This window comes from Eptesicus fuscus, chromosome 12, assembly GCF_027574615.1.
Source record: "Eptesicus fuscus isolate TK198812 chromosome 12, DD_ASM_mEF_20220401, whole genome shotgun sequence".
Classification (NCBI taxonomy): domain Eukaryota; kingdom Metazoa; phylum Chordata; class Mammalia; order Chiroptera; family Vespertilionidae; genus Eptesicus; species Eptesicus fuscus.
Genome location: NC_072484.1, coordinates 33,180,182 through 33,192,255, shown reverse-complemented (window position 1 = coordinate 33,192,255; position 12,074 = coordinate 33,180,182). Strand labels below are relative to the sequence as shown.

At 46.9% G+C, this 12,074-nt stretch overlaps 1 protein-coding gene across 2 annotated transcripts in view; it reads right to left on the bottom strand.

Annotated features, from left to right (window-relative positions):
• Positions 1-12,074, bottom strand: part of DNMT3B (DNA methyltransferase 3 beta) — a 23,588-nt gene extending 11,514 nt beyond the window's left edge. Inside the window, exons 1-10 of one of the 2 annotated variants that reach the window (XM_054723853.1) lie at positions 12,052-12,074; positions 11,160-11,322; positions 10,149-10,210; positions 8,084-8,191; positions 7,052-7,177; positions 6,168-6,377; positions 4,849-5,007; positions 2,695-2,802; positions 1,434-1,578; positions 834-893 (exon numbers count right to left, since the gene is read on the bottom strand). In XM_054723853.1, coding sequence (XP_054579828.1) covers positions 834-893; positions 1,434-1,578; positions 2,695-2,802; positions 4,849-5,007; positions 6,168-6,377; positions 7,052-7,177; positions 8,084-8,191; positions 10,149-10,210; positions 11,160-11,316 — 1,135 coding nt within the window. In that variant the 5' untranslated portion in view covers positions 11,317-11,322; positions 12,052-12,074. Of the gene's footprint in view, positions 1-833; positions 894-1,433; positions 1,579-2,694; positions 2,803-4,848; positions 5,008-6,167; positions 6,378-7,051; positions 7,178-8,083; positions 8,192-10,148; positions 10,211-11,159; positions 11,323-11,509; positions 11,540-12,051 lie in introns of those variants that run through there. The other variant, XM_054723854.1, reaches the window with a different exon arrangement.

Here is a 12,074-nt window from a genome sequence, read left to right as displayed (position 1 = left end):
CGATGCCCACAGTGACTGCCGGTCACTTAAAGCTACCGAGCACTTAAAATGTAACTTGTCTGACTGAGGAACTGCATTCTGCATTTAATTTTAATGTAAATTTTAAGATTGCTCCAATTAAGTAGTTCATTTGGAACTTGGTCAAGTGAAAATTTGGAACTTATACATTTGTGAAAATACAGATCAAGTTTTTCTAACAAAAATTTCACATCCAAATTGAGATGTTGTAAAACATATAAAATATGAGATTTTGAAAACAGTGCTAAAAGGAAATGTAAAATAACTTAATTTTCATACTGACTGTTAGGAATGCTTAAATGTTGGAAATACTGGACTAAATTAAACACATAATTAATACTAACTGTCTTTGTTTCTTTTACTCTTTTCAATGTGGCTATTAGAACATTCTTTAAAGTATATGATGTGGCAATTCTCTACATTTCTTTAAATTCCACTTATATATATATTCTAGCTCCAATATGTATATATACAGTATAATCTAAAAGGGGCATGGTTAAGTTCGACTCTGTTCCTAGGAAAGAAAATTATGCAGTCATTAAAAATCATAAGGACTCTTTAGTGACATCTGTCAGTGGCCATATGATTAATATCAAGAAGGGAAAGCAGGAATCCAACTAGTGTACAAAAAAAGTTGGAAGAATGTGCACACCCAACAAGATGAACCTGGATGGAGGACTTGTGAAGGTTGAGAGTGAAGTGGGGGATGAGAGTTCAGGTTGAGATTTCTTCTCCAGTGACCACTGTATAGGCAAAGAAATTGAAAGAAAAGTGCAGAGAAAATAGTGCATAGTCAAAGGATGGGAAGGGAATACCGTATTTCCTTGATTCTAATTTCATACTGCCTGCACGACGCACCTTCGACTTATTAACCACTTTTAATGGGGGAGACAAAACAAAACAGAAAACACTATGTTAAATGTATGAATTAGTAGACAAATCATGGATTTCAGGCATCCTGGATTTCCAGAAAGTGATAATGGGAAACTATACATAGCTTATAAAGGAGGAATTATGCTATTGGTCAAAATGTTAGAATAAGGTTATGCCTCTTTTGGAGGTGGCTCATGGTTTTAGGGTTTTGGAGGTTTTTTAAAATACTTTCCAAGTTTTCACCAATGAGCAGAGCTTAATTTTTCCTTTTAAAAGTGAAGGTGCTAGCGAAGATTCCATCTTGATCTCCTGTTGACTCAAGTTTATAGAACAGATTCCATCGCAGACCAGCGAAGCCAGAAAAGGCTGGGCTGCTTGTTTTCCCATAGCCCTGGGGTTCACAGGGTGACAGAGCCCGTCTCCAAGACTGACTGGTTGCTGAAAAGCTGGGGTGGGGCAAGGGGTAGGAGGGGTGGCTGCATCTCCCAAGGGTGCTCCCACTAGCAATGGCAGTCAGGGCTGTCACAGGGACCCATTCCCACCTGTTTGCTTGTTGTTGGGTTTGAGGCCCTCGATCCCGGTGGGCTTGAAGCCCCCATGGGCCCACTCCAACATGGGCTTCAGCTGGTCCTCCAATGAGTCTCCGGGGCTGCTGGGGAAGGTCTTGCCAGCCCGCACCCTGGCTTTCTGGCGAGATAAAGGCGAGTCTGTGATGAACAGCAGGGGTGGGTGCTCGCCAGGTGGCACCCAGGGATTCCCGCAGCTGGGGCCTGCATTCCCCTTCCCTCTGGGCCCTTTCATAACCAGGCAGCTGTCCTGGGCATGGTATGTGACAGGGAGGGGCCTGTGCAGGGGACGGGCGGGAGGCCGTGCCGGCACCAAATATGACCTCTTCCCTGTAGAGAACTTGAGTGGTCAGCTCCCTCTCAGAGAGCAGAGGATCAGAATTAGCACTGCTACTTTTAGATACAGAAGTATCACCAACTCTGAGAAAGCTCCAGATTTCTTGGTTTATTTTCCTAATGAAGATGGCGAGGTGTCAAGTTTTAGGTCTTATTTAAGAAGCACTAGGATTCCTAACTAAGCAGAGGCTGGTTCATAAATGCTGGGCAAAGGCCACTGATCTTTTCAGTTCTAAAGTCAAGGGAAAGGGAAAGATAGATAGAACCTGATGGATCCCACAGACAAGGGGGAAAAGGCAGCTGTCCTCAGCGGCTGCCCTGTGTTGGCCTTGAACAACGCCGTTTAAAGGAAGGAAGTTTTGCCCAGCTGGTGTGGCTCAGTGATTGAGCGTCAACCTGTCAACCAGTCAGGGCACATGCTGGGTTGCGGGCTTGATCCCCGTGGGGGGCATGTAGGAGGCAGCCGATCAATGATTCTCTCTCATCATGGATGTTTCTTTCTATCTCTCTCCCCCTCCCCCTTCATTTCTGACATCAATAAAAAAAAATTTTTTTAATAAATAAAGGAGGTTTTGCTAGCTCTGGAAAAGCATTATTCACTGTTGTAAACATTGTCCCCCACTTCCCAGTGCTCCTCCTTCTTAATTCAGTCAGCAATACTGAGAACCACCAGGGAGAAGCTGAAGTAGTTAGTCCTCAGAGTCATATGGAAGGCTCAAATCCCTTCCTTCCCTTCCCAGTCTGGCCCTTAGGCCCATAGGTTTGCATTCACCTCCTGCCTGGTGCCCCTTTCCCTTACAAGCCATCCTTGGTTACACTGTGGCCTGAGCTGGCTTTCTGTATGTCTCTTGCCTTAATCCTGCTCTGGGGGCCAGGTCCTAACCACCCACCACCGTGTTACCTCCAGAGCGTGGTACATGGCCTTCCTATAAGAGACCAGCTTATTGAAGGTCGCCAGGTTAAAGTGCTGGCTGAATAGCCCCAAGGCCACCAGCTTATCTGCAGAGACCTAAAAGAGAAAGACATCATCAACATCCACCTACCCTGCATCTGGGGTGACCTATCTCTCACAGGGTTATTCCAGGGGATCAAGTTCAGATTCAAAAAAAGGGGAAAGAGAAAATAGAAATGATATATACTCCTGATGCACCCAACAGCCAGAAGCATGGTTGACGCTCCCAGTGTGAGAAAGTCTCTGCTCCAAGTGGATACAATTAGAAGCACCCTGTAGTTGTACATATTTTAAGGGCACACGACCCACATGGTCCCTGGTGTGGGCCCCTTGCAGGTGAGTCTTGAAATTCTCTGTGGATGCTCCAACATTGGGGTTTTGCACATGTTCTTCCCTCTCCTTTGTAAATGTGACAAATAGCTATGATTACTACTTAGCCTTCTATTAATTTGTTAGTTGAACTTAGTATATGTTTGGCACAATGTAAGGATTTTTTTTTTTTTTTTTTGCTATTTGTTCCTATCTTCCTTCCACTGGGGCTAAAGATCCATAAAATCTCATGCCCCAAGTTCCAAGGCCATGCAGGAACCAATCAGGAAGGGATGAAACTGGGTGTTTGGGGTGCTGATCAGACTGCAAGACACACATGATGCTTCATATTCCACGGAACATGCTCGCACTCACATACACCTCTAGCCCAAGGTCCCACGAGGTGGGGGTTCCTGTCACCAGGCAACTCTACATCCATATCTAGGGCTAGAAGAAACTGGGGCTCAACACAGTTGTATACAGAATGCAAATGCTGTTCCCAACGCCAAGCTGCTCCAACGTAGCACGAGGGCGTAGCACCAGACCTCACATGGTAATCCCTTCCTTAATGCTTACAGCCCCACACTTTATCTTATTAGCATCAGGCTCAGTCTTGCAAAGTGCATTTTATGTCTCACTGAGCCAAAGCAATCACAAATAATCCATGCTTATTCATTTCACAGAATTCATTGCCCAAATCCCTGCCTTTAGATGCTTCAAGGCGAGCAGCGACAAGGACACTTATCCTGCTCCCTCTGCTGGCCAACGAGGACATCAGCATGCAGGGAGACTTGCCCTGTGGGAACTTCAATGTGTTTATAGCAAATGGCCCAAAGGAAGCCCAATTCCTAGGAAACCAAAACCTCAACTTGAGGCCAAATCCCACAAATGTACTTACTAGAGGTCCTTCATTCCCACATCTGCCTCCATCTAATTTGTTCTGTATCCTCACCTAATCTCTGGGCATACTGAAGGTTAAAGGAACATTTCAAAAAGAGATCACTCCAGGAAAACTATTGTCTCCAACATTCTACTCAAATCCTGGAGACTTCAGCCCCAGCCGGGTCCTCAGTGGTTAGAGCATCAGCCCGAGGGCTCGTGTGGGAGGCAACCAATCGATGTGTCTCTCTCACATCAATGTTTCTCCTCCATCTCTCCTCCTCCCTTCCACTCTCTCTAAAATCACTGGACTAAATATCCTCAGGTGAGGATTAACAAAACAAAACACCTGGAGATTTCAGCATGTGCCTTCAAAATAGATATAAGAATCACAACAGCCTAATTCATTTGTCTCTAACACCACTCTTATGGGGCAGACTCTCAAGAAAGATGAACTTAAAATGACTAACCCCAATAATTGAAAAACCCTGAAATCACCAACTCTGCAAAGTTGATTACCATCACCAGGCAACTCCGGACCATCTCCAGGCTACCTAGAGGTGCCTATCTGCCATGTCTGCAGGGCTACATGAGGTTCACCCTTCCTGTTCCTGCCCCAGAGGTGGGGGAAAAACAACAACAGAGACCAAGTGGCCATGGACCCAGAGGACTTCCCATCCATGTGTCTCCTGTAAGGGTAGACTGAGCTCTGGCCCACAAGACCCTGTGTGTGTCTCTTTAAGCCATTTTACAAGCAAGATTTGTTATTATTTCTGGATACAGAGTCAAAGATAGTCTCACCCATCTGGAAATAGCAAGGCACAGGCCCTTATCTCAAAAGGCAACTGCAAAAAGAAAGGACAGAGACGCTGTGGGTCTGCAGGCCCATGACAGTCTGCCCTTCCCTGGACTCACCTCAGAGAACTTGCCATCGCCAAACCACTGGACCCACCGCATGCCGGACATGGCCTGGCGCTTGGAGGTGACCTTCCAAGACACTACCATGGCAGGCCACCAGGAGAAGCCCTTGATCTTTCCCCACACAAGGTCCCCTATTCCAAACTCCTTCCCATCCTGCAAGATAAACCACATGAAGGAATCCTAATGAGACAGACGACCTGGGCCAAGCGAAACTCCTGCAGCCCCACTGACCCCAATGGCAAGCAACTGCCTGAGCGAGCCACCCAGGGTGCCTGCCAGAACGCCTCAGGACGTTACCTACCCACCTCCAACCCTTCATGGTAGGAAAAGTCTGAGTGAGAATGGCTTAAAACAAGAGGCAGTGGGCCCTTTCCAGGTAGCTCAGTTGGTTAGAGCATTGTCCTGGTCAAACTTCCACCCAATGAATACCAATAATACATAAACAAGTGGAAGAAACCAGTTTCTAAAAAAAAAAAAAAAAAAAATCAATCTTTTTCCCTCTCTCTCTCTCTCTATAAAATTTAAAATAATCTTTAAAAAATGAAATTAAAATCAAGAAATTTAAAAATATAAGGGGCAATGGATGGACAGGATTGGTTGTTTGATAGGAATGTGGGGTTTATTATATTAGATCTGTAACATTTAACCTAGCATTTAGGTATGCAAGAATGTTAACTGAAAACTAACAGGAAATAGATCAGAGTAAAATAATGACAATCAGCTGAATATTCCACCACAGGCCATCAGATGGGGTAGCACAAAGCCATTAAAATGCAAAAAAAAAAATAAATTTGGCCATTTACACATAGCTTGCCATAAAATGTGAGGTGCCCATAAAAATAAGCAACTTATTAAAATATATGGTGTAATCTACTCTGAAGTAATGTATGGTGAAAAAAGGATTTCTACACGATATGTGTACGTAGATATGTACTAACTATACAGCAGTGCTTGAGTGAAAACAAGCTCAGTTTGTTGATTATAGACATGAAAGACAACTCATTTTCCTAATATGTGAAAAAAGCCAATTAACACTTGTATGTATACTATACAATGATGAACAGAATCCTGCACTATGTATACAAAGTATATATATTTCCAGGTGTAAATATGTCATGTAAATATGTCAGAAAATCAGGAATCATGTGCTTGAGATACCTGGGAGACAAGTAGGGTAAAGGATCATGTTACATGTGGGAAATGTACCTGAATCAATTCAAATATTATGCCAAGAGTGACCCAAAATTGTAGAAATAGTCCCCTCCAGTAACAGTATGCTTTTCTCTCCTAAATTCACTCCTTCCTGGTGGTACCTGATACTCAGTGCCGTCTGTATCTCTGCCCTCTGTATACATCTGTGGGGAGTCCAAGTTCTCCTGTTGACTGTCCTGAGCCAGGCGGGTGTAAGGGGTACTACTGCTCTGGGGCACCACACTGTCATCTGTGAGGTCGATGGTGGGGTAGGGGCTCTCAGGGGACGGCCACGGTGTGCCTGCCAACGATGCCGTGCGCCGCCTCAGGGACTGTGGACAGAAAGACACACAGCTTGGGCCACAGCAAACCAGGTGGATGACCAGAGATTAGCGGCACCCCGATTGCTTCCCAGGCAAGCAGAGAAAATGAAGACAAAGACGTAAGTTAAAGGGTACAGAGACCAACAAGAATGGTTTTCCGTGACCAAGTACCCCTTAAGTGGTGAGAGAAAGCAAAGCCACGCCCATCAAAACAGACAGTTGAGGACAGAGGCATAGAATGAGTGATGCTCACGTAGAGGCTCGGAGCCACGCTCAGAGAGGACCACTGACTTCCTAAGTGCTTACACCGTGTGCCCAAACTTGCAACAGGAGCAGAGAGTTGCTGTAACCCCTGCGGGTGTTCTCAAGACAGTCAGTGAAGATACCAGGGAGACAAGACAGTTTCCAAGTCAGTGGCTTATAGCTCGTTTCCAAGGAGGGGCAAGAACCCAAGTCATCAGGTAATTCTTGCATTCCCACCACAGTTCCATCCGGGATCAGGCCAGAGAGGTCATCAGGCTTAAGAGAAGCTTACCCAGCACCCAGGAGAGAAAGGAAAGGCAAGACCCTGAAAAGCAGAGGAGTGTGAAGAACAGAAGCCAGTTAGGGTTAGACACCGGGTACTTTCATGGTGATCTTCCAATCAGAAGTGGGGACAGGGGTCTGAGCATCCGGGAACCAACCCTGGTAGTTGAGAACTCCACTGGGGACTCGTCCATGTGATTGCGGCCCTGCCGGCCTCGGGTGGAACGGAGGGAGAGCCTGTGCCTCTCCCGGCCAGAGGCACTGGTGTTATTTCGGGTTCGGACCTAGAAGCAAGAGAGGATAAGCACGAGGCCTTTGGTGACTGCAGGCATGTGGTGTCGCGCAGGGGGCCCAGAGGACTGGGCTTGAGAGGCAGTTTCAGGTCAACAGAAGTGCATGAGGCATGTAAGTGGGGGTAGAGGAGACTGCCGACTTCCCACCCAGACGCTCCCCAGCTCATGCGATAAGGCGTTAGGATAGCCAGCAGGGCTGACAGACCATCCACAGCAGACCCCACTGCCTGTCACAGCTGAAACTGGCACCTGTAAATTGGATTGAAAAATAAAATCCAAGTTTACTCTCAACGAAACATGTTTTCCCCAAAAAAGCATTAGAATAATTATTGCATTCTTCAGGAAGGTACTGGATCCTCAAGATGGATGGAAAGCCTTGGGCTTCTTTCTCAAAGTGGCATGAACTTGGGGGTTGCAGACCTGTGTTGGAATCCTACAGAAGAGTTAATGTTGAACCAATGGTAAGTTACCAGAATCTTCTCTCGTCCATAAAAAGGGGGATGATACACATCATATCCTAGAGCAGAGTGTGATTATAAACTGCACCTGCAATGGTCACCAAGGGTTAGCCAGCTAACATACTGGGTTGCCCGAGAGCAATAAGTATCTTCCATTCACAGAATCCACCCACAGAAGTGACTCTCATAGGTAACTGGCACTGAGCCAACCACCTGCCAACTCTATCACCCTTGGGCACATCCAAGAGTGCTTTAAGAGTTTAAAAACTACCATGTGAAAGAAAACAATGATATTTCATAAGCCTTGCTATCATTTTTCTACTTTCAAAACTGTTTACTTCTCTTCCAAGTCCCCCTAGGTCCTAAACATGTGTTGTTTTTTTACTACAGGCCTATGAGTGGTTGGAGATGGTGCTTTGGCTCAGGGGTGGGGACTTACAGCTGGGCTTTCAGACCGAGTCCTGGTTTCCCGGAAGAGTTTTGGCATTATTGGAGTGTCGGAGCCATCTCCATCTTCCTCATCGCCATCTCCATCACCCGTCAGATCCTTTATAAATGAAACATGTGCTGCTTCAGGATATCATGAACAGGTTATAAAACCAAAATAGCTTAAAAATGAATAGTCAATCATATTAAAAACAAGCAATCTTAATGTTGGTCCAAGAGACCTAAAAATATTTTCAACTACCTAATTAGGTTCCAAACAAATTTTACAATAGCTCAAACCATGGGATCATGAATTCAAGACATGAAAGATAAAACCCCAGTGGAATCAGAAAACCAAAGAAATTGTGTGACGGCAATATACATCATGAAGACTTCTTTGTCTACGCCTTAGACTAATTTGGCTATCTCTAGCAGGGAGACCGACCCCAGTCTCAACTGTGTGGCCTTCCGTGTGTCCATTCCCATCTTTAAAATGGGCACAGCAGCCCTGGGTGGTGTGGCTCAGTTGGTTGGAGCATTGTCCCCTACAGTGAAAGGCTGTTGGTTCAATTCCCAGTCAGGGTACATCCTCAGTGGGGATGTGTATGGGGAGACAACTGATCAATGTTTCTTTCATACGTTGATGTTTCTCTCTCTCTCTCACCAGTAAAAACATACCTTCAGGGGAGGATAAAATAAAATTGGAGCAACAGTACTTCCCTTATAAAAACAACAGGGCTGCTGAAACCGGTTTGGCTCAGTGGATAGAGCGTCGGCCTGAGGACTGAAAGGTCCCAGGTTCGATTCCGGTCAAGGGCATGTACCTTGGTTGTGGGCACATCCCCAGTGCGGGGTGTGCAGGAGGCAGCTGATCGATGTTTCTCTCTCATCGATGTTTCTAACTCTCTATCCCTCTCTCTTCCTCTCTGTGAGAAATCAATAAAATTTAAAAATAAAAATTAAAAAAACAAACAGGGCTATAGCACATTTTAGCCAAGGCCAGCACTGAGAAATTGCCCAGGCAGGAGACTTCATTACCATTACTGGTAACTACCGACCAAAACAGCTGCCCTGAGCCTCTCATCTAGCACACTGTCCCCAGCAGCTGGGTGCCCCCCAGAATAGAAGCTGTAATAAAGGGCGAGCTTTCATTTATGCACTTTTATCATGACGTTGTCTCTTATGCCTGACACTGGTTCTTTGAAAAAAGTTAACCAAGTTGACAAAACTCTAAGGGCATTAACAAGACAGAAGGCATAAATAATGTCAGGAAAACTGTAACTTGGGGAAAAAAACTGATCAAGTAGAAAGTCTGATACTGCAATGACTGCGAAAAAATTCCCTAGAACAAGCCAGGTGAGTTATTTCCAATGTGCATCAAAACCAGACACAGATATATTATGAGAAATAAAATCATACATCTAATTCATGGAATAGATGCTAAAACATAAATCAAATTCAAAACATAACATGCCCAAGTTGAAATTGAACTCATTCCAGGAATAAAAGGACAATTTGCTTCATTAGGAATTTGTTGATTTAAGTAACTGATTATTCAGGTTGAGAAAAAGTGATTTCAAAAATTATGCAGGAAGCAGCTAGTAAAAAACTTCATAATTTAGTAAAATAAATGTTTATGATTTTTTTAAAAACTTGGCATACAACGGCAGCACATGCCATTCTGAGTGTGAGGTTGTTCAACGTACCGTGTGCCTAGCAGTCCACAGACTCATCATTCAACAAATATTTGGGCCCTGGCTGGTTTGGCTCAGTGGATGGAGCATCGGCCTGGGGACTGGGGGGTCCCGGGTTCGATTCCAGTCGAGGGCACATGCCCAGGGTTGCAAGCTCTGTCCCCAGTGGGGGGCGTGCAGGAGGCAGCCGGTCAATGATTCTCTCTCATCATTGATGTTTCTATGTCTCTCTCTCTCTCCCTCTCCCTTCCTCTCTGAAATCAATAAAATATATATTTAAAAAAAACAAAAAAACAAATATTTGGGTGGGCCTTGTGTACCCCACTTAATGAAAGCTAAAGGGAATCCCCCTGAATCCTGGAAGAGGCAGAGCGGAGCCCATACCTGAGTATAACTTAGCAGGCTGGAGACCTCTCTCTTGGACAATCGTGAGCTTGATCTGCGGCCTGTGGAGGAAAGAGGAACGCAGCTTGTTTTGTGGAAGGGGCAGCACGGGGCTGGTCAGGAGTCACGTCTTCCTTTGCTCATGGGCAACCTTCTGTAGCTTCCTCTTTGGGCTGACGGGATCTCACTTAAGCTGCTGGCATCCTCAAGGGTTAACACCTATCCACTGGGGACCTGTAGTCACCTCAGTGTATTCATAAGGCAACAGGGAACAGGGCCAGGCACATTATACGATCCAAAACAAAACTAGAGGTTCCCATGAGAGAAGGCATCAAAAATTCCTTCCAGAACTGTGCTGCCCAATTCAGTGGCACTAACTACACTTAAATGAACGGTCCAGTGCCTCCCACATCAGCCACATTTTAAGTGCTCATATGTGGCCACTGGCTATTGTAGTGAATACAGAAATAGAACACTTTCACCCTTGCAAAGTTCTATCAGACAGTACAGTGTGAGGAGCTGTCAATAATAGGACGGGGCAATACAGGATTTTTTTAACCATCTGGGTTAGAAAAAGCTCAGTGAGGTGGATCCCAGGTCACCTGACCTGGGGAACTGCTGAGGCAAGGGAAAGGTGGAAAGAAGCCTCAGCCCCTCCAGCCTGAGTGATTTTCTTCCCGGTCACAGTCCCAGATGCCAGGGAACAGGGTCCCAGAAGAGCCAAAGACCCTAGGCTATGCTGCAACCACCCCCATTGTGACTGGAAAAAAAACAGGGATCGTCGCCTCCTCAAAGTCTCCGCTGAGGTGAGGAGAGGAAGGAGGCCAAGGGCTGTGGCAGGGATGACAAGCGGGCTTGGCTCTGCCTGCATCCTCCTCTTCCCTTCCCTGGGAGGTAGTCGGGGACCAGACCCTCTCCCCACAATCTGCCTGCAGCCTGCTCAAAGGGAGGCTCATGTCCCAGCTGCGGTCCAGTGTCTGTGCCACCCCACCTCCCCACAGGCCCGGCCACCTCTGATCTCCGGGGTGCTGATGGCCTCCAAGATCGGGGGTGACGGCGCGTCCTTGGAGTCAGAAGACTGGTTGCTGCAGTCCCCATTGGTGATGATGGAGTCTTCCCTCCCGCTGGCATCCTCCTCTCTGCTGAGTGGCCTGGTGTCTCCCTTCATTGTTTCCTGTGAGAGGGTCAGAATGGATAGGGTAGCAGTGAAGCAAGGGCTAGAGGGGGGCAGCATGCCCCCCAAACTTCCCACCTATGGTTCTAGGCCCTCGGGGCAAGAGAAACCCTAGGACATAGGCTCAGGGTGATACTCCTTTCCCCAGGACCCCACCCAGACTGCCCCCATAGCCTGCCCCCCTCACCAAACTCGGAGGCTCAGGACTTGGTTCCATGTGACCAGGCTGCCCGAAGGCTCAGACGCCAGCACCCAGGAGGCTGGGCCTTGGTCTGAGGCTCGGGCTGCTCTGTGCAATTAGCTGGCCACTTCAAACAATGCCATTTAGTAACCGCCTGCCTCAGCCTCGACTGCCGCTGGCCTTGGTCCCCTCTGCCCCCGGCCCCTTCTCCCTGCCCAGCTTCTGTGGGGCCTCAGGAAGCCAGTGCATTATTTTCCCTCCTGACCCCTTTGTTTGCTCTCTCCCTTCCCCTCAATCTCCAGGTCCTCTTCCCACCGCCCCCTCCTCCCCCACAGAACAGCTTCTCTCTTCTCCATGGCAGCACAAGCCCCGCCCCACCCCAACCTCAGGGACCCATTGGTCTGCTTGCCTGTCGCTCTCTCCTCTCCACCCTCACCAGCTGAGGCTGAGTGTCCCAAGTTCCCAAGGAGGGAAGGGATAAGAGGACGCACAGGCAAAGGACTGGGACAGTTAACAGGAGGCATGCCCCCAATCTGCTCCAGCCTTACCCCACTCTGGGCCTTTGTCTTCC